The 21,992-nt window shown below is 40.4% G+C and overlaps 3 protein-coding genes across 3 annotated transcripts in view; 2 read left to right on the top strand and 1 right to left on the bottom strand.

The window, feature by feature from the left end:
* The first annotated feature begins 1,135 nt into the window (after positions 1-1,135).
* On the top strand, positions 1,136-10,344 carry LOC147176426 (uncharacterized). The gene is made up of 2 exons (XM_086072574.1): positions 1,136-4,181; positions 9,060-10,344. The coding sequence occupies exons 1-2, from the start codon at positions 1,493-1,495 to the stop codon at positions 9,782-9,784; spliced, it is 3,414 nt and encodes a 1,137-aa protein (XP_085928700.1). The 5' UTR covers positions 1,136-1,492; the 3' UTR covers positions 9,785-10,344.
* A 604-nt stretch (positions 10,345-10,948) lies between these two features.
* On the top strand, positions 10,949-19,863 carry LOC147176427 (protein FAM185A-like). The gene is made up of 8 exons (XM_086073110.1): positions 10,949-11,512; positions 11,815-11,924; positions 15,964-16,053; positions 16,665-16,803; positions 18,180-18,221; positions 18,300-18,395; positions 19,352-19,486; positions 19,651-19,863. The coding sequence occupies exons 1-8, from the start codon at positions 11,089-11,091 to the stop codon at positions 19,761-19,763; spliced, it is 1,149 nt and encodes a 382-aa protein (XP_085929236.1). The 5' UTR covers positions 10,949-11,088; the 3' UTR covers positions 19,764-19,863.
* The window catches only part of LOC147176428 (F-box and leucine-rich repeat protein 13-like), a 46,079-nt gene continuing 43,948 nt past the window's right edge, over positions 19,862-21,992 (bottom strand). The window contains exon 21 of the mRNA XM_086073112.1: positions 19,862-21,931. Within this exon, the coding sequence (XP_085929238.1) occupies positions 21,853-21,931 (79 nt within the window). The 3' untranslated portion in view covers positions 19,862-21,852. The remainder of the gene's footprint in view (positions 21,932-21,992) is intronic.

The raw sequence follows: 21,992 nt of genomic DNA on the forward strand, positions 1-21,992 counted from the left end.
TATGATTAAACCCAAATAAAGTTCAGCTGTTCCTAGTAGACTTTCCCAAACTTCTTTTCTTCCGTCTTTCTAGCAGAAACCGGAGGGTTTTGTGCGAAGACTGTCTGGAAAAGCCTACAAGAAAATCTGAACTTTATTTGGGGTTAATCACTTTAAATGTTGACAAGTGTATGATGCTGTACTCATGAATGACTGATGAATTTGAAAGTGATTGGTTAATTTTGAGCACACTTAGTGCAACCCAATCGCATTATCTCAGTTATTTATTTTTACTTCCCCTCTTGAAAAGTTGTGGTACAGGTCACATTAACTTATTCCCTCCCAGCCATTTTCACTGAAGCAACCCCCTTCACTCGCGGCTGTTATACTGGATTTTGACTCATTTTTCGAGGTTCCACAGAATATTGTGTTCTATTCCTGGTAAAAACACTGCGAAAAAGAGCTTCTTGCAACATGACTCTGGCTGATATCTTATGCGCTGCTGCCACCTGTTGGCCGTTTTTTGTAACAACTACAATTGTTTTAAGCCACCTCTTCATGTCAGGAGCTGCATCAAAGCCTTCTGTATGCTCTTGCATTAAAAACAAAGAAACATGTAGACATGCTTTTAGGATTGAATGAGTTAATGGTGGGTGTTTTGCAATGAAATAGCAGTTTGTAGTCTGAACAGCTCCAAGCACATGAAATCCGATTTTTGCGGGACGGATTGAAAAAACATTCGGGAGGTAGTTTCATATCTGATTTGGACAAGATGCGTCTCAGTCTGATCAGCTCGAAACACTCTTTGATTTGACTGTCCTGATGTCACTCTACGCGTGCAAAACCAATGCGCTCGCGCTGTCAATATCCAATCGGTTCGCTGCCCGGCTGTTTCCTCGCATGCTCGGCAGTCAATCGCCTTGACGACTCCACTGCCCCGTCGGCTCCTGTCATGCTCAACCGGAAATACGGTGACAGTTTACGTTACTTGCACTGAAGCCGGTCTCGCTACCCTATCAGATCTTCACATGCGCAACCGGAAATAGCGAAATAGTGCCCGGTCATAGCCATAGATATATGGTCGTTAAAAAAAAGAAAAGAAAAAAAAGAATTAAAAAGAAAAGAAAAGAAAACCGCTTAACGTGCTTGCGAGAAACGGGAAGTACGGAGCAGTAAACGTCACCATGACGTCAAACACTACACGCGTTGGGCGCCACCTCCGTTCGACGTCGTTGCTACAGCAACCTGTCAGATGGGTCAATGAAGTGGCTCAGTCTGAACAGGGCCAGATCGGATTTGGACACTTGCTAAAAATAGTCTGGACAGTCGGCCCTAAAAATCTGATTTGAGGAGGAATCCGATTTGCCTGCAGTCTGAACGCAGCCTAAGAGCTCCATTACTCCACCTCCTTCCCTTATCTTCTCCCGCCCACCTTGCTACCGCCGCACTGACTGACAGGGGTGGCTCTATTTTACCCTCTCTTCCTCTCCTCCTCTCACTCTTGTGACTCAAGATGAAGTTAACAGCACCGTACACATTTTTCACTTTGTTGACCTCCTTCAGCCTCTCTTGGGAAGGGAACGAGGGATTCGGCCAATGCACAGCCACCCTGCGGGCCGGGGGGCTGTGCAGACTGGGGCAAGCCGGGTGCCCTTATGTTTTGAGCCTGCCACCGTTGACTGTACACCTGCCGCAGCAATTCCGGGAGCTAGAGAAGCTGATGAAGGATTTACAGACACTGAAGGACGACGTGGACCAGCTGAGGAAGATGTGTGGCGACTGTGGGAGACACCAAGAGAGCAGGTACGGCGAGGAGGGACACTCTGAGACACAATGTTTAGGACAGAGAGGTTTAGAAGACGAAGATAATTTGGGAAAGACAGTGGAACGCTCTATGTGCGATGTAGAATCAAGTGGCAAAAAAGTATCCCTAAAGGAAGCAGCTGGAAAAGATGAGGAGGAAAGTGAACAAGCCAAAGAGGATGGTGGAAAAGAGATTAGAAATAATCAAGAGCATCAAATGTGGCCAGATGAAACAAATGCAATGGAGAAAAATACACAAATAAAGACGTCACAGGACTGTGGGAGGCAGGATAAAGAGAAGATTCGGGAGGAGAAGAAAAAGGAAATAGAAAAGGGGGTAAAAACCAGCTGGAGTAATGAGAAACCAACACAGAATGCAAACAGAGGGCTCGCGGACAAAAAAGAGCCTATAAAAAAAGATGAGGACGGAGTGGTGGAGAAGGAGGACGGAGAAATGGGAAGTGTAAAAACAGAGAGAGCAAAAGCAGCAAAGAACGTGCAACGAGATGGCGATGGAGAATCAACATCCAGCAAAACCACTCAGAGGACAGACTTTGTTTCAATCAGTCCCACTCCTGTGTTGACGTTTTTCTCAGCTCAAAGGCCCGAGCTAGTAGACTTGGATGAGACTGAGAGGATCACGTCATCTCTTCCATCCCCTCCCTTCTCCAGTTCCACTTCCAATTACTTACCAGTTATTAATCCAAAAAGAACCGAAACAGCTTTGACGGAATCAACCACCATAAGGAATCAGTTGGATGTAATAAGTTCCCCAAGCTCAAGTTCCGCCTCCATCATTCCTCAACACAGCCTCCACACAACTATTTCCTCCCTCACAGCCACAGATGGCAACAGGTGGCTAAGCACCGATGCAGGCTTGAAGCACCGACCAGGCCTGAAAGTCAAGCCGGAGGAAAAGCATACACTTGGAATGAAGACTGATGCAAACAATAAGCCAAAGGACTCCAAGCATGAGCGTAAACTGGACTTTAAAACCAAACAAAAACCGCCTCAACAGAAAAACAAAGCAGAGATTAAACTAAAACCTGGTGATGACACTAAAAGGTTTCAAATTCAAAGAGCTGACAATAGGACAACTGATCCTTATCTCAAAACCCCAAAACCCAAACATGGTCAAGACAGGACAACTAATCTGCAGCTCGTAGCAACTGATCAACAAGCTAAACCTGTGACAGACGATGAACCTGAATCAGACCAAACTCCAATGTTAAATAAAAAATCTAATCCAAACAAAATACCTGTTCAACCTGTTAAAACCATAAAGAATGACCAGAAGCAAAAACCTGGCAAAAAGTTAAAAAGTGACACAAAAGAAAAACTTGATCAAAATAAAGCAAAGCAACATCTCCAACCAGATCTGCAGACGGATTCTAAAAAAAGGCAAAAACTGACAGAATCAGTTCATTATAATTCTTCCGGGAACTCTGAGACAGAAAACACATTTACAACTAATCCCAATCAAAGGCTGAAATCCAGCCAAAAAATTCCCAATATTAACGGAAAGCCCAAAACTGGTCAGGTGCCCAAACTTAAAAAAAAGCAGTCCAATCCTGCAAGAAACCAAAACGCTAAAGAATGCCAAATACTTGCTGATCTTGACCATCAATCTGTGTCTACTCAAAGTCCTGGTGAGGACTCCAATAAAATATCTGAACCCTGGTCTCGCTCAAATGACAGACCACCAACGAAACTGACACTGGAGCCAGAAGCAACACCAACTGAACTAAACCAGAACACAACAACACCCCAACCTCACCAATTTAACAGGACGACAACAGGTAGTTTCTATTATGCTCACCTTCCTCCTACTCCTGGCCCTGTTTCACAAATGGCTGAGTTGACTCATTCCCGAGTGGACACAGAGTTCAAGCCCAGCATGATGAAAACTGTCACTCCAAAGACCTTCACAGGCGTACGCAGCCTGCCCATGGGCCCACACAGTGGGACGGTGTCTGATCTGAGGCCACAAACAACCAGTAAACCTTCATCAATTCCAAAATCAACACAACCGATCGGGCTCCACAATGTTATTCCGAGCAACACTCCAGGCCCCGCAAAGCTTCATGCTAGGGATGAAGTAGCAACCCTTCAAAAGACTATCCAACCCCTTCCCCCTCGTGCCCAGACCACCTCCAGCTCCGACTTCAGCTCAACAACCACCACTGGCCTTGTGGCTCACCCGGCTGCTACGTCATCTACGTCAAGCGCTCGCGAGCTGCGTGTGAAAATCAAGCAGGTGGCTGCGGCATTCTTCAACGGCAGTCAATTGGGCCCAAATGGAGGATCACCACCGGAGAGGCATCCAAAAGATCTGCCAAAGTATAATGAGAATGAAAGCAAGACAGCCAGCGGATCACTGAGGCTGATACCATCTGAAGGTAAGAGACACAATTTTTCACACACCATGATAACGTTTTTTTAGGTCTTATCGCAAGAACCTGTAGAGATAGATGGATGGCGAGTCAGACTACAAGGGCCTCTCTCGCTTAAACATACATGGTTTGAAGTAAAAAAGTGACCAAATTCACCATCTTCTTACTGACTCAAATATTGACTTCCGTTGCCTCTGTAAAACATGGCTTCATGAATTTTCAGCTCCAACAATACTGTCTGTACCTGGCTATAAAGTATTTCGAAAAGATAGATGGGGCTCAAAGGGTGGAGGAGTTCTGATTTATGCTAAGGACACTTTTAATTGTAATGAAATACATGTGGCACATGAAATTGGACTCGAATTTATTGCTTTAAAATTAACTTTGTCACAGCAAATGTATTTTACTCTCATAGCTCTCTATAACAATTCAATTTGACCAAAGAGTGATTATTATGGGTGATTTAAATGTAAATTGTGAGGCTAAACAAAACGGAAACCATCTGAAAAGGGTTATAATTTTTATATGACTCAAGTTATTAATGGCTCCACACGAATAGCAAGTTGCGCAAGTACACAGATAAATCTAGCCTTCACTAACAGACCAGAGAGAATACTAAAATCATTTAACATGCTGACTGGTTTGTCAGATCGCAATCTGATTATGATCATGATAAATAGAAAACTAAATAAAGCGTTTGCCTGTCACAGAAGCTTATTGGATTCCAAAACACGAACAAAACAATTTCCAAAACTCAGTAGAGCAGGTGAACTGGAATGGACTGTTTTCAGGACTTGACGTAGATCGTGACTGTTCTTTGTTAACAAGTAAATTAAAAGAAATTGTTTTACAATTCACACAGAAAATTAAACACAGAGCTAAGAAGAACAACATTCCCTGGTTAAATAAATCTATTCTGTGATTAATAAAAGAACGAGACAATGCTTTAAAATTGACTATAAAGATGGGATGTATTCATCAGTATGTCCCCTTAAGAAACAAAGTAATTAAAGAAATCAGAAAAGCCAAGGCAGATTTTTCTCATTACTTCTTTGAATAGTGCAAGAGGAAATACCAAAATTATTTGGAACTACATTTAAAAAAATGACAGGTAAACCCCTTAAAATTCAAAAAAAATCTGGAAATCCACTTAAATGGAAAAATCCTTAGAGAGTCAAATGTAATAGCACAGGCCTTCAATTCATACTTTATTAATTCGGTTAATGATTTTTCTAAAAATTTTACAAAATCAAACAATTACTATCTTGTTCAGGTTACTGCACATTTTTCAATAAAAAAATATTACTGAGACCAAAGTTATGAATATTATAAACTCACTTAAAGCCTCTAAGGCTAAAGATATCTTTGGAATGGACACGAGCATGCTCAAGGACCTGGGTTCAATTCTTGCTAGCACTATCTCTCTTATTTTACTTCCCAGATGTGTGGAAGTTTGCTACAGTTTCTCCAGTATTTAAATATGGTGACGCAACCTCTTTAAATAATTACAGACTAATAAGTATTCTTCCAACTATTTCAAAAGTAGCAGAAAAATGGGTCACTGATCAAATTGTTCATCATTTAGACAACAACTCCACTCTCCACCCAATGCAATTTGGCTTTCGGGCCAAACATTTGACCGAGACAGCTATATGTCTGTAGAAAAAATAAAAGTATCTCTAGATTTGGGTGGTGTAGTAGGAGCAGTATTTTTGGATTTTAGGAAAGTGTTCGATGTGGTAAATCATTCAGTTCTTCTCACTAAGCTTTCACATTTTAACTTTTCCATCTCTGCAGTGAAATGGATTGAATCCTACTTAAACAATCACTCTCAGTGTGTTTCAATTAACAACTATGAATCTGAGCTTCTCAAATTATCAACAGGTATTCCTCAGGGATCAGTTATAGGCCGAGATGTCAAATGTATCATGTATGCAGATGATACAGTTGTATTTGCTTACGGTCCTTCCAAAGACACTGATGCAGTCAAACTCACTAAAGCAATGGATAATGTTACTACATGGCTGCAAGAGTGGTGTCTTCAGCTGGATGTCTCCAAAACAGTCAGCATGTTTTTTAGTAAAACCAATAAAAATTCCCATGGTCCTGATATATGGGTTTCAGGTTAAAAAAAAAAACTACAGACTGTTAATCAATATAAATATGTTGGACTATTGATTGACTTTACCCTTTCCTTCAAAGCTCATGTTGACAAATTATGTAAAAAAAAAATCAAGTTAAATCTTGCAAATTTTTGTTCAATCAGGAATGGAATGTCTGCTGATTGCGGCAAAAATCTTTTTACACTATAATTTTTAGCCACCTTAATTATTGTTTGACGAGTTGGTCTCAGGCCTCAAATAACACAATGAGACCAGTATTATATGTTTGTATGAGCAAGCCATCAAAGTTTTGGATTAAAAAAAACAAGTCACTACCACCACTGTAATATATTAGACAAATATGGTTTTCTAAACTGGACTGACCTTCGTAAGTTTGCAGATTTGTGCTTGATTTATAAGGTTACTAACAATTTAGCCCCAGCTCCGTTATCCAAGTTTATCATTCAGAGAAATAACAGTGAGTGTGTGACGAGAGGTTCTACGAGAGGAGACTTTGTTATCCCTCTTCGTAAGAGCATCTTCAGTCAGTCCGCCTGGACTGTGAGAGAGGCCAGGGAATGCAACTCACTGCCAGATCAGATTAGACAGTTAACATATAGGGCTTTTACTAAACATTTGAAAAAGTGGCTTGTTGAATCATATACTTGTCAACACTAAAATATACTTAATCTGTTGTTATGTGTATTTGTAATGTATTGTATTGTTTCTATTCTTAACAGCAAAGTTGTGTTGTCTTTTTAGTGTGTTGACCTGTTTAGTCAAATTGTGGCGGCCGTAGCTCAGGGTGTAGAGACGGTCGCTCAGTAACCAGAAGGTCGGCTGTTCAATGAGTAATGTGTCATTGTGCCCTTGGGCAAGGCACTTCATACACATTGCCTCCAGTGCTACTCACACTGGTGTATGGAAGGTGCGAATGTTTGGTGGTGGTCAGAGAGGCCGTAGGCGCACACTGGTAGCCACGCTTCAGTCAGCCTGCCACACGGTGTGAATGTCTGAGTGCAAGAATTATTATGTATCCATTCCATTGTAAAGCATATTTGAGTGTCTAGAAAAGCGCTATATAAATCCAATGCATTATTATTATTAATTGTATGTTTTTACTAATTGTGTGTCTATGCTGTACTTATATTTTTGTATGTTATTGCTTTTTTAACATCATGGCCAGGGGACTACAGATGGAAAATAGCCTTCTGGCTAATTCTGGCTTTTTTAATTCGTGAATTTTTTATGTGTTTTATTAAATTCCAATGTCCTCTTTTAAATAAATCAAATTCAAATTTGTGCATGGCACTCTAGGGTTTAGGTCAGGATTCTGGGCGGGGCTATTCTGAACATTGATTTTCTTCTGGTGAAGTCGTTCTTTCGTTGTTGTTTTGTGCCTTGTGATAACATATTCTTACATTACATATCACTCTTAACTTCGAAAAGTCGTAAGTTGGGACCATGGAAACCCAAAGAATCCCATACTTTAAAGTGGAAGTCAACCTTAAACATCTCTTGACAATAATATGTTATATGTGACCTCACTAGTCTAAACATGACATTGTGATTAATATTACATTTGTGGAATATGAGTTATAAAGCAAAATCCAGCCCTTTTTCTAATTCATCTCAGGGGCGGCCATTTTGCCACTTGCTGTCGATTGCCGATGACATCAATGTTGCTCAGGGCTCAAGCAACGATCAATCACAGCTCACCTGTTTTCTGAAGCTGGGCTGTGATTGGTTGTTACCCGAGACCTGAGCAACATTGATGTTATCTTCAGTCGACAGCAAGTGGCAAAATGGCCGCCTTCTGATATTGATTTAAAAAACTGCTGGATTTCGCCTTTTTAACTCATATTCCACTAATGCAATATTAAACAGAATAACGTATTTAGACTAGTGCGGCTGCATAGAACATATTATTGTCGAAAAAATGGGGTTGATCTCCCCTTTAACCACTATTTGAATCAGACCTCTTAAGTTAATTGCTTTTAAAAGCCATACCATCTTCTTAGATCAACATTAGCGTGTTTTCCAAACCATAAAATAAAGTGTTTATATCCTGTAAGGTAAAAAGTAAACATTTTCTATTAAATAAATCACACGAACGCATCCACCATGGAGGTCCACTCTTGGGATGGTAATATGTTGACAGACCTCGTTTACAGTAGGAAAGTAGTCGTGTTGCACTTGTTAACTCATTTTTACATTCCTGCTGCAAGGTGATCGTAATTACCCCCACTTTAAAGCATGGTGTCTAAACTTTTACCTCCAATGGCTATGTACAGAAAAAAATGGAAAATACAAGGGTCAATTTGGCATTCTTCACTTTTAAATTGTAAAGTCAAGCAATTGTATATTGTTTTTATACAGTATATTTTTTAACAACAGCTCATGCAGTTTAATATTTGACGTGATAAGTTTAGGATTTTCCAAGAACTTTCAAGTGACCTATGGCCCTGTATCCTACTAGAGAAGATTGGCTTTGGCAGCAATCAGCAGCAGAACCCCAACTCCACATTCAGAACCAAAACAAGATGACAATCTTTCAAGCAGTATTAACTTAAGGGTCATTAGTGTTATGCTTCACAAATCGGACCTTGAGTAGAAGTGTCCATTTTTGCTTCTCCAACTGAATTATCTTTAGTCATCAAGGTGGTATGAATAGAAACTTTACTATTTCAGTTACTTGACTTTGGACACGCTTGCTTTAAAGTGAGGCCTCGGCCAATCAAAGACAAGCTTGTGACTTGTGTCTCCATCAAATGCTCCTCAGGTGCAGTTTCTGCTGTAAAGAGGGACTGCTCGGATCACCAAGTCAGAGGGCGGGTGATGAAGAGTGGCATCTACCAAGTGACTCCGGATCTCCATGCCGGCAGCGGTTTTCCGGTCTTGTGCGACATGGAGGTACACGGTGGAGGATGGACCCTCCTGCAGCTCCGGCAAGATGGCAGCGTCAGTTTCAACCGCACCTGGGCTGAGTACCGATCAGGCTTCGGGCAGCTACTGAAGGGAGGGGAGTTCTGGTTGGGTAACCAATATATCCACCTCTTGACCCGGGTCAAGGACATGACACTGCGAGTGGAGCTGCAGGACTTCTCTGGGGTGTCAGGGTACGCAGAGTATGAGCACTTTAGAGTGGCGAGCGAAAGGATGCGCTTTCGGCTGACGGTGGGGGGTTATTCTGGAACAGCGGGAGATGCACTCAGCTTCGGCTCCAGCTACAACCACAACAACCAGGCTTTCACTACCCCTGATAGGGACAATGACCGCTACCCAGCTGGGAACTGCGGGGCTTACTACAGTTCCGGCTGGTGGTTTGACGCATGCATGGCTGCAAACCTCAATGGAAGGTACTATTTTGGGAAGTACAAGGGGGTACGAGATGGCATATACTGGGGGGCCTGGCATAATATCTCCACCGAGTTCTACCTCACAAATGAAAGGCAGTCTTTTAAAACAGTCAGGATGATGATCCGACCAAGGGGATTTTTATCATGAACATATTATTGTTAAATACTATTTTCAGAAAGTTAGGGATATTGGGGTTTGGGGAAAATTTAAGGATGAGACAAAAAAACAAAAACAAACAGTTGCACTGGCATTCAAGGTCAAAATGAATTGATCTTTGAAGATTATAGTGCATTTTAGGCTCATCTTGAAATGGCAACTAAAAGCTCAATAGTCCTATTTTTTTTTGTCGAGTAATGTGTGTTTATATCAATCACATCAACTCAGTTTGTACCATTTAACATTAACTCAAGAAAAAAAACAGTACTCAATACACACCTGCGCTGGCCAATTTGGCACAATACTTCCCCCTAGTGGAAAGTTTTTCATGCTGCAGTAACTTGTGTGCTGATATAAACGGGGTCCTTTTACAACCAAAGAGAAAAGCAATAAATTCGGCCGCGGCATGAACAGAGCACTCCTGTGATGAGATAATTAACATAGTGTTTATTGTACAGCTATAAAGGCTTTGTGATATAGCGTGAAAGTGTTTGAAAGGTTGATGGGATTATTTGTTTTTTCTCTCTCCTTTTCATTCTATACCTACTACCCCCCCCCCCCCCCCCTGCAAATTAAAGCACAAAATGACAAACAAAGTGTTGTTTGGTTCTTTGAAAAATGAAAACTATCAATCGATAAAGACAATTATTTTATTTTGTAACTATAACAAGTGCTAGACTTCATTTTGTGGAAGGCTACGTGCTTTCTCTATACAATACATAAATGCAAAGGGGTTGTAGTGCTTTCACTAGCAACAAACCAGGCATATTGTTATAGTAGTCAAACATTTTATCACATTTTCAAATCAAAATAATACTCACAAACAATTACAAATCGCAACGATCCAAAGTCCAATGCTTTTCAATGAGCTGAGAGCGTCATTCTCCCAGAAAAATGCTGCATTCGAGGGCAGTGGGAAATCGGAATTATCCCACTCGGATTATGTCAGTTCCGACCTCAAAGCGTTCGAGGTAAATGTACAAATACAAGACATATGTTTACGTGACACAACATGATTTGGAATGACTGCATTAACCAGAACAACAACTTGTGTGTGGACGAGGGGGGGAGGGGGGGGGGGGCAAGAAGTTATCGGAATCAGCCATCTTTATTGTTTACATTTGCCTCGAATGCTTTGAGGGCGGAAGTGCGACACTCTGAGAAGGAAGTCAGATTTTTACGTCATCAGTCTGTACGTTGACTTGTGGCGTCGCTGTCCCAGTATGGCAGCTTCGACCAACGGAATACGCCTGTAATAACGTACCGTTCGGTCGTAAATGTGTTAATTAATTACCATGTTGTCTTGGAGCTCGCATGCTCTACGGGGCGGCGTCGGATTCTTCTGTTGTCGAACCGCCAGCCGCTGGCGTTGCTTGCACTTACAGCGGTCTCTGTTCACGTCTTCTGCTGGCAAATTCGCCAGAGAGGACGCCGAGGGCGAGGCGAGCTCCCGGCCGCCGCTGAAGGAGTGGAACGTGAAGGTCAGCCCCTTCAGCACGTTGCGGGCACGTCTGGGTTGCAGCATCTCCGTCCGGCCCTTGGACCCGCACGCGTTTCCCGAAGCAGACCGAGCCTTGGTGGCGGTCTACGGAGGGGAGCAGGGGGAGGACGTGGAGGACTTCTGTGTCCACTACGACGACCACGGCAAGGAGCTGCTTGTCTCGACCGAGAGGGCGGACAGTAGCTTGTCTGTCCATTTGTCTGTACCCATCAAGAGCAGTGAGTTCACAATACGACACAACACAATTATACAATGCAATAATAAACAGGCTGTGATCATGAGTAGTATGCAATGTACAACACAAATTGCAACCAATAAATGAGAAGATTTAATATAAAGAATATGCATTTGTATAGTAGTGCAATGGGATGATTTACTGTATGGCAAATTCTTTTTTGAATTAACTTTAGTGCAAATGCATTACTTCAAATTATGATTTATGCATTTGTGTAAATTAGCTACAGATTATGAGACACTCTGATTTATCTGCAATTTCTAAGTATGTGCATGTGTGTCACAGATCTCTTTATTAGCACTCAAGCCGAAGGCAACGTGCAGGTGAAGAACATGGAGTGTGACATTTGCAAGGTGCACACAGAAAAAGGCCACTGTTCTCTGCGTTCAGTCAAGGTCAGTCAGGAAGAGCGCACTCACTGGGGACACTTTATTAGGTGCACCTGCGTAATCCAATGGAATCCACGGATTTACATATGTATGGACCATCAATGGCCCCTCATGAGTGAAACCAGAGGGCATCCATTTTACGTTGCTGCTCTTATTCTGAGAACTTCAATGCGGTTTTCATAGAAAATACTGTTATCAGCAGGATCTCTGTAAAGCCCCTATCCCACTGAGTTGCGAGCGTTTCGCCAGAGTTCTACAGGGTTCGGAATAGGGCAGTTTTACAATTACGCCCAAACTACTATTTTTAGAACAGCGCATGGGCATGGCCAGTTGATTTTCTGACAAGAAACACTGGCAAGCGACTGAGGGAGTGTATTCGTACGAGGCAAAACTTGTGAACTGACTCGCTTATTTCACCATAAATATACTTAGCAGACTTAACAGACGTATTATGGTTACAACAAACCTCTGCCGCTATGTAACTGGCGATGTTGTGACCGGGATCGAATGAAGGAATGTATCCGCTGGGTTTAAGCATGTACAATTAAACAGCAGTGATTTACGCAAAAAATGTCACAGAACACACCTACATGTGCTCTCTACATTTCGTCGGTGGAAATGGGCCAGCAGCTGAAAATCCAGAACCAATCAATTGCAGGTATGTTTATCGTCTGCTTTTTCAGTGCTAGCCTTGCACAACATGCTAGCGCTATAGAACCCTATGCCTACAACAACATGCTAGTTGATCATCGTCACTAAGGTGTGAGCGGTCACTGTGTCACCACGCCACTTTAACAAAAGTAACTAGACAGAAGTAACAGCCCAAAGGTAGGCTTAAAATCTTGATCATCATCATGAAAATCGTTACTTTGTGTTTCGTTTTCGTGAAAATTTGTGACCAACACGATATTAGCAGCCATTTAGACCGCACCGGAGTGGCAGCAACGGTCATACAATAACTCTTACCTTTCTACGAAAACTGCTTTCTTTTCGCCCACTTTTAAGATGTTCCAAAGTGTGTTTCAAACAGTCGATTGAACCATGTTGAAATTTCATGCCTGGGATGTCATTCTCTTCCAAAATGATGTGTATGCATATGTCCTACGCAGTTTTTATTTATTTTATTTAACTTTTTTATTTATTTAATTTTTTTAACTTTAACTTCAGTGTTATTCGTAGTTGTCACCATTGTCGCGAATCCATCGTTTCGTCAACATGCACATTTGCTCGTAATCCCGTAGTAATTCATCGTAATTTATTATAAATGTGTCTGCAAAGTTCTTTCCGAGGTCCCATTCATAAATTCCCTCTGACACCCATATACTACGGTGAGAGCGTGAGAGAGGGCTTGTGTAGAGGCGGAGCCCACTCTGTTTGGAGAAGTGTGGCTCTTCCTGGAACAGCACACGCATTGAAATCATATTTCAAAAACGAAAAACAAAAAGCTAGCTTCGAGATATATGTTGAACATATTTTCTACTTTGTATTTCATGTTTTACAAGTAGCCTACTCAATGTGCCCCAGCCCACCATGGGCAGCGCGGACAGTCAAGCAGGTCGCAACAAGATGTTGTCGTGCGGGCATATAGGCTCTATAAACATTAAAATATAAATGGCATCTGACTCTGAAAAAAGGTTTAAGCCCATTAAGTGTTAAAATGGTGACATACCATGTACGCTGTCATATTGAACTTTTTCTTATGCTGTAACGTGGTGCGCAGGGGGGCAAATGGCCCTGTTCGTTTTGGACTTATTTCCTGGACTATATTGTGCTATAAAAATGAATAGGCATATGTGTCAAGTATGTTGCCATAATTTAGATATTACTCAATCAGGTTTCATATTCTTTCTTGGAGAAAGAAAGGGGAGAAAAGGCATTTGTAGAAGTGAATCATGGAGCGGAGTGCGACATAGCCAATTGATGTGTGCAACCAGTCCTTACGGTGGTTTTATGAACGCGTCGACAGCGATGACTGACTGGACAAAAATGTCCAATAATTACATCTTCTAATAAAAAAGAAACGAAAAATAATTTTAATCTGTTGTGTGGGTCAATTTGACTCAAATTTAGGTTAATTTGCGCGTTGTCTCAAATGTCGCTTTTACATCGCAAACACGTTGCAGATATGTTGTAAAATGACGACAACCTCATATTTTGTGAATTTTACATTCGCAAAGTTCGGTAATGTTCGCAGTTCAGTGGGGTACGGCCTAAAAAAGTAAGGGGATCCTCTCAAAGGAACAAACTTCACTGTTTGCATCAATCTTTCAGTTTATTAAACAATACAGAGATTGTATTTACAACACAGGGTATGACTAGATCAGACTCTATTACTTCTTCCTATTCTATTTTGAACTGAGCTTTCTCTTCTTTTATATATATATATTTTTTACTTTCTATCACAATATTTTTGTTACTTGTTTTCATATCCAATAAATAAGCACACAATATTATTTACATTACACAGCGAGTCTTCTATTATTGTTGTGCAAATAGAATACTTCTCCCCCCCCCCACCCCCCTTTGGGCTTTGCTTTCATGCCATCGTTCAAGGCTCGGACAACATGATGTAGACAAAAGTTTGAGTAGCACCCAAAGAGACACCTTATGAGAGAAAACATGATTGGAACAGTAAGGCTGGAATTTTCAGCAATCAACTTGTAAGGAGATACATTGATGTGATCATTCTGTGTGAGCACCTGCAAGCAATTTTATCCCTGCTATAATAAATTCTTGTCAATTTATACTGGATCAATCTGAGATTTGCATTGGTTGTAACTGAATATGTAAACTGTAAACATTCCTTCCATCTTATTTTGGCCTCAAAGTTTTGTATGTCCCTGTCCCAGCCATCATATATTTTACTTAATAAATCATTGCTAATTTTAGCATTGATAAAGAATTTGTAAAGAGCACTTCTAAATTTATTTTTCTGATTACTCTGTTCCAACAGGTACCTTACTGTTGCTGGAACTCCGTTCTCTATATCACAATTTTCTTTAATCCATTTTTTTTAAACCGTATGTACTTAAATAATTCAGAGTCTTTAAGATTAAATCAATCTTTTAATATATCAAATGAAAGTATTTTACTTGAACGAATGATAATGTCCTCACACCACCATTCATCGAAGTTTTCCACATTAATGTACAGTATTACCCTGAATTCTAATAGAAGGATGATTCCAAATCTCATATCTCTACCCCTAAAAGATGCTTTCTCCTCCCCCCCCCCCCCCCCCCCACATATTTGAGGTATTATTAATGACAAAATTATTAATTAAAAAATGTATCCTAGAAAACATAATGGATAATAAACTATTGGGCTGTAATTGATGATTTTCAATATCCAACCAATAATCTCTGTTAGTATTATTAATAATAGGATCAATATGATGTGATGTGATCCAATACGAGCCAAGGTATTGAAACAGCTGTCAAGTGGTCCAGTTATGCACCCCTGCAAAAAACAAACATCTGGTTAAATGAATCTTTTCTGCCAGTCTCAATCAAAAGTGCACATATTTGTGTCAGCGAGAATATTTGATGCTTTTTTGATTCCGTTAGATTAGTGTGTCAAACTAATTTTTGTCAACGACCATATTGTTGGTATGATTTCTCTGAGAGGACCATTATGACTGAAAAGTCATAAAATGCAGTACCTTGATTTCTTGTTGTTTTTTTAAACACCAAAATGTTTACCCAAACCATCTAATTTCGCCTAACAGAGGTCTGCTATCTTATTGCTGACATATATGGGAAACACCATACACAGTTGAACAAGAATTTGAATAAATTATAGTATATTATAAACCTTCAAACAACTACTACTTAACACACATAAAGCAGCAACACAAAACAGAGCATACAATATTCACAATGAACCATGCTACAGCGCGGAACACCGTTTTGCAATATTTGCCCTATACTGTAATTTTTTTCCCCTTGCAAAAAAAATCACTTGTTAATGTAAGCACAACAAAATGTGGAGTGTAAAGACAACATGCACATAAACACACTCACTGACATTGTGTGTTGTACCTCAGGGCCATCTGGTGGAGGTGCGCTCAGGTGGAGATGTCACAGGCAAGGGCACCATCCATGGGAACGTGGATATCAGCGCGTTTGGCAAGGGTGTAAGAACCACACGACACATATGCATTTAAGTAAACATCTTTTCAAGCTAAATTCTATGGTCATATTGTTTTTTAAATTATTTTATTTTGTTCCATGAAATTGTATTAATTGACTCCGAACAGTCAATTTGCTTTATTTCGTAGTTTCTCTTGGTTGCACTGTTCTCAGTCCATGCATGTGGATATTTTTGTCCAGTCAGGTTTAGGCCTCAATATGTTACAGTGTCTTCAAAATCAGTAATACTGGCCCATATAACTTACAACATTGCTTCCCAACCATGGAATTTTGTACATGTTGGAGCGTTCCCTCACATTGGTCACAATTTGTCCCCTTGCGCTAAATGAGGCCATCCAATGAGGATGGGGCCTACGCAGAGTGGGTGATCTGTTGTAGGGAGGGGCCGATCTTTGTTTTTGTTTTTTTGTTTTTTTTACAATATTGCTACTTTCTATAATTGGGACATGAATATTGGTGGATTGAGTTCCCTGCTGAAGGCCCAGGTCCCAAATGAGTGGCCACTAGGGGGCAGCAGCCTTCAATCCACACGACACATCTTTGAAGAGTGTACCGTAAACTCTCCAGTTAACTGTGCTGTGCATGTGTTGTGCAGGCGGTGCGTGTCAAGAAGCTGCAGGGCACGGAGATGAAGGTCTCCACAGAACACGGCGCCCTGGCGGTCAAGGCTGTCTACGCCGAATACAGCTGCGTTTCCTCCTGCACGGGGAAGGTGGAACTGGGATTTTTGCATGGTGATTTGAACAGGCATGGTGATCTGAACAGACGTGTTGTGTGTGTTTACCATTGGGTCCACTTAGGGGTGTCCCACCCATTTTTGTGGTGGGCTACATTGTAATTATGGCCATTGTGACTATGAGTGCCCCCATTTATGAGTTTTTGAGTTAATATAAATCAAATATTATTATTATGAGCTGTTGCTTGGCAGATTCTATTTTTTATTTTTTGCTTTGTGTTGCAAGCAAAAAAATGAAGTTACGGGTAAGCTTCAGCCACTAGTTGGCGTCTGAGTAATTCACCCAAAATGGAAAATTGACTTTCTGTTCAACTTGTAAATTTGTATCTGTTTCCGTTTTGCAACAATTAGCATTATAATATAGCTAAGTTTCAACATTATTAACAAACCTGATGAAAACACTGGCAAAAAGAGCTTGTTGCAACATGGCCCTGGTTAAGCTCTTATACTCTGCTGCCACCTGCTGGCTGTTTTTGTAATAACTACCATTGCTTTAAGCAATCTCTTCAGGTCAGAAGCTGCATCAAAGCCTGTATGCTCTAGCATAAAAACACAAAAAACATATGTTTTGGGGAGTGACGGACAAAGTCGTAAAAAAACTTATTTATACGTTTTTGGGTTTGAATACAGTTAGTGCTACCTTAACTCATGAGTGAGCCATCTTGGGAGTTTTTTGAGATGCAAGCTCGGCCGAATTTTGTCTTTGACTTGAAGCAAAAAGTGTGAGCGTTAAGATGGTGGCAATGAACTCAACCCAATTCAAGCAGAGCAGCAGTTTGACAGCCATTTAACAGATAGTTAATACACATTGGCACACACGCCAGATGGAATACGATGTGGGGCTGAGACAGATTGATGGCATTTCTATTCATTTCAATGGAGAAAGACGATTTGAGATACATGGATCTTAAATGACAAACATGGCCACAATAAATGTAACTTAACTTAGGCACTTCTGTAATACTGTGTTGGCCTTTTTCTTGCATCCTTTTATGATAGACATGTCCACCCGAGTTCATGGTGTAAAACTGGTCTCTGGGGCAGATTTTTTTTTTTATCTAACTTTCCAGCGGTAAATGATAAACATTGTTCAATGAAAACTCCCTTGGAGGTGTCATTCAAACCTGAAGATTATCTTTGTAAAGCATTTTTTTTGCATTTGATCTTACTAGCGAGTGCAGGAAACAACTTATTTTCCCAAATGTATTTGTTGGAAGATAGGAATGTAGTCATTGTCAGAGCAGAGAAGAAGAATGCGTCACCCGTACAGAATGTAGATCTCGGTTGCTGCGAGGCACATGTTGGAAACAATTATCTTGTTTACTCACACTATTGTCACTAAGCTGCACTGACTGTGCTCTACTCTGTCCAAAGGTGACGCCACTGTGAACAACATATCAGGCCATATACGCATAGGTAAACATTCTTCGATAGCAGCACACAATGGAATGCTCTGTATTGGGGATCAAATGTCATTTTTGCTACTTTTGTCAGATGGCTCCAATGGCCTCTTGAAGGTTTCTTCTCAAAATGGAGACATCGACGTGTATGTGGGAGACGGCGCCAGCTCGGAAGTGCTCAGCCAAGAAGGTACCTTCTTACTCTCTCTCCTTTTTTGTACCCATGAGTCATGTGAAGACTACTGTAAGACATTTCGTGCCTTTTTTCTATTTTTTTTACACTTGGCAAAAGTAAGTTGTACTTGGGTTGAAGTACAGCAAAACAACAACAGTATTTTACATATACAAGTACAGATTCAACTCCTTTACTAAAAGTTTAAAAAAAAGTTCATTCTTAAATGAGTCTTTTTTTCTTTTTTTTTACTGTCAATTCCTTGCACACACAATAGGTACTTAAATACTACAAAATATTTGAGAAGGGAAATAAAATTACTGAACATGCTATGAAAACAGTGTGCTCCATACCTTTGCTAACATTGTGAATTGATAAAAAAAAAAGAAGCTAAATTAGTTCATAACTGAATATAATACACCTCACCTGGATGGTTTTATTTTTTCAGATTAGGTCATTTTTTTAAATGCCAGAAACTAACCCCTCTGTGAACCTGTTGTTTTATTTCCTTGGTTCACATTCCTCCAGGTTGCTGCAGTCTTCTTTTTTTGCACCTTATAATTCCCAAAAATGTCAATTGCAGTTAACTTTACGTATCTCTATTTACCAGCATTTTCAGCGAGTGCTTTATGACGCAAAGCCTTGCAAAAATCCACGGAATGAGAAGGACCGTCTATACTCTGTACTCAGCCCAATCGATGGACGTAAGCATGCTTCAGTCGGTAGTCAGTCCATGTATTTTTTGGAAGCAATTGTGCACTCGCCAAAAGGTAGACATCTTCATTGACGATTGATGGAAGTGCCCACCCGTTATTTACGTCTTTTTACGTCTCTTATGTTGTGATGTTGTCGCGCCGCGGCGGTTGAAAAATTAATAAGCCTATTTGGACAAAGGCTTTTTAAATATAGGGATTAGTGTACATTACGTGTCACCACTGGCTTTAAGATAATGAATCCCTTGTTTGTTACTGTAGGAGCGGTGAACGTCCGCGTCCCATCTTCGTTACGAGCGGAGGTAGACCTCTGTGGAGCCACGGTTGATGTCAGCCATGATGTTACGCTGCACCAAGTCCAGGAGAACACCAGTGAAAACCAAACCAGAGTAATTGGTGAGGCCCGAGAGAACAGATTTGATATTTTTCTCCACAGAGGCCAGAATTGGAGGGGGCACAAAGATAATAAAAACATGGTTTTTTTCTCATGGAGGCAGCTGCTCATATACTATAACAGTGTTAACCAACCTTGACATTCTGTAATTCTCCATCTCTCTCAGGCTATATGAACTGTGATGGTCCAGTGGGGGAGCAGATCAGAGTCAGCACAGAAAGAGGCTCAGTCAGCCTGAGGACCCAAAGCTGGTTGCAGTCCCTGAAGCTGGGAGGCTGAAAAGTTACATCATCCATTATGGCTGCAAAGAGACTGAAATAATTACACTTGTGTGCTTTAAAATTTGTATTTAATAAAAAGAAAATATTTTACACTCAACAAGAAATATTGTCTTCATAAATCTTTGCATAAAAAAAACTGCATGATCTGAAAATACTATACATAACCCCAACAATGGGATTTGAGTGCCATTTAATTTGAGGTAATTAACATGATTTCAAGTACAGTACACATGCACGCACACACACAAAACAATAAAGTTATATCTCAACAATAACGGCCACTGCCAAGGAGATAATGTGATGTTTGTTTGCTGCCTTAGTAAGAGAATTACTGGAGGTAATTGTTGGTGAGATGGTGTTTAGGCCAAGACTGATCCCTTTCCTGGAATCCCTTAATTTTTGTGTCGCTCTACATTGCCCCTATTTTTCATCACTGTCCAATGAAAAGATAATACAACTGAAATTATCCTTTCTTTTTTGGTTCAAGGTCCAATGAAATTATATATTTTTTATAATCACTGTCCAGTACAAATAGCTCTTAAATTTAGGGTTGTAGGTCTGATTGCCGTGTGGGATACCTTCATTAGATATCTAGTTTTCAATGTTTCCATCACTGACCAATGAAAACGTTAATCTCAGGGTCTTGTGTTCGAGTCCCACGTTGTGTGTTACTTAATTCCCCTTTTCATTCTGATTGTGGTTTTAATTCTGTTATATAGTCTAATGAAAATGTTGGGTTGAGAGAATTACAGACTCCGGTTAGCTCAATTGGTAGAGCATTAGATTAGCTCAGGGTTGTAAGCAGGTTTGCTTAATCTCTTGTGGGGTTATCTGGTTTACTGTTTTTGTCAGTTTTGTTTTCATACTGTTAAATTTTCCAATGAAAATCTTGATTTGGCATTATGTCAAAACCCAGATATCTCAGTTGGTAGAGCATGAGACTAATCTCAGGGTTGTGGCTTCGACCGCCACGTTAGGCATTGTTTAATCTCGTGGGTTTGCTCTCTTTTAGTCCATTTTTTATAGGGTTAAACAGTCCAATGAAAATCTTGAGTTGGATCATGAGATTTTAAATATCAGGGTCGTGGGTTCAACCCCCACAATAGGTTTTGTTTAATTATCTGCCTTTCATTCTTTTACACTTTGCAATGAAAATTTGGGTTTGGTGATATGTCAGAGCCTGGCTAGCTCAATTGGTAAAGCATGAAATTGTTAATCTCAGGTTTGTGGGTTTGAGCCTCACATTGGGCATTGTTTAATCTTTTGTGGGATCAACTGGTTTGCTCTTTTTTTTTTCTGTTACACAGTCCAATGAAAATCTTGGGGTGAGATAATTTCAGACTAGCTAGTTCAGTTGGTAAATCATGAAACTCAAGATCAGGGTCATGGATTCAGCGTCTATGTTGTGTGTGTGTGTGTTTTTTTAAATATCATGTAGGATTATCTGGTGGCGCTTCTTTTTCATTGTTACACTCATCAATAAAAATCCAAGTTTGACAGCATTTAGAAGGCGGCTATCTCGATCGGTAGAGCATGAAACTCTGAATCTCAGGATTGTGGGTTTGAGCCCCATGTCATGTGTCATTTAATATTTACATCACTTGAATTAAGTTCAATTTCTCCTTTCCATCTTTGTTCACTGTCCAATGAAAATCTAATTTATTTTCAATTTTTCATCAATGAGCAATTCAAATCCTTTTTCCCTAGTCTTTTCATCAGACAAAAAATATTCATCACTGTCGAATATAAATCATCCGCTTCCCCCCACGTTTTAAAATCATTGTCATATGAAACTCACTTTTTGATTATGAATTCAAAATGTGTTTTCTTTTTATCCAACATTTTGTTATTACAATGGCAATCAAAATATGTATAGAAACGTTCAATGTTCTTCATTGAGCAGCAATGCTTTCATTCATTCAAAAGGGCATTTTTGAAATGCATATAGTGAATAAAAAACTTCATGTTACTATGGAGGAGCCAAGGTAGGATTGTTTGGGCCTTGGTGGAGGTCTGAGCTCTACTGAGTTCCGTTCTAGCTTCACTGGTGTCATATACCATGACATTCTCTGTGCGCACAGATTACTTCATCGAAGCCACAATTCGGTTTGTTCGTTGCTGTACTCCCAGTGCTGCACATACGACTGCAGCCTCACGGCGGCCTCCCTGAAACACAAAAAACATCATAAACATACACGACTCACAAAATGTTCTGTACACCAGTTGT

The sequence above is a fragment of the Leptonotus elevatus genome, chromosome 4, assembly GCF_054856555.1.
Source record: "Leptonotus elevatus isolate MCC_2025b chromosome 4, RoL_Lele_1.0, whole genome shotgun sequence".
NCBI classification, from domain to species: Eukaryota; Metazoa; Chordata; class Actinopteri; order Syngnathiformes; family Syngnathidae; genus Leptonotus; species Leptonotus elevatus.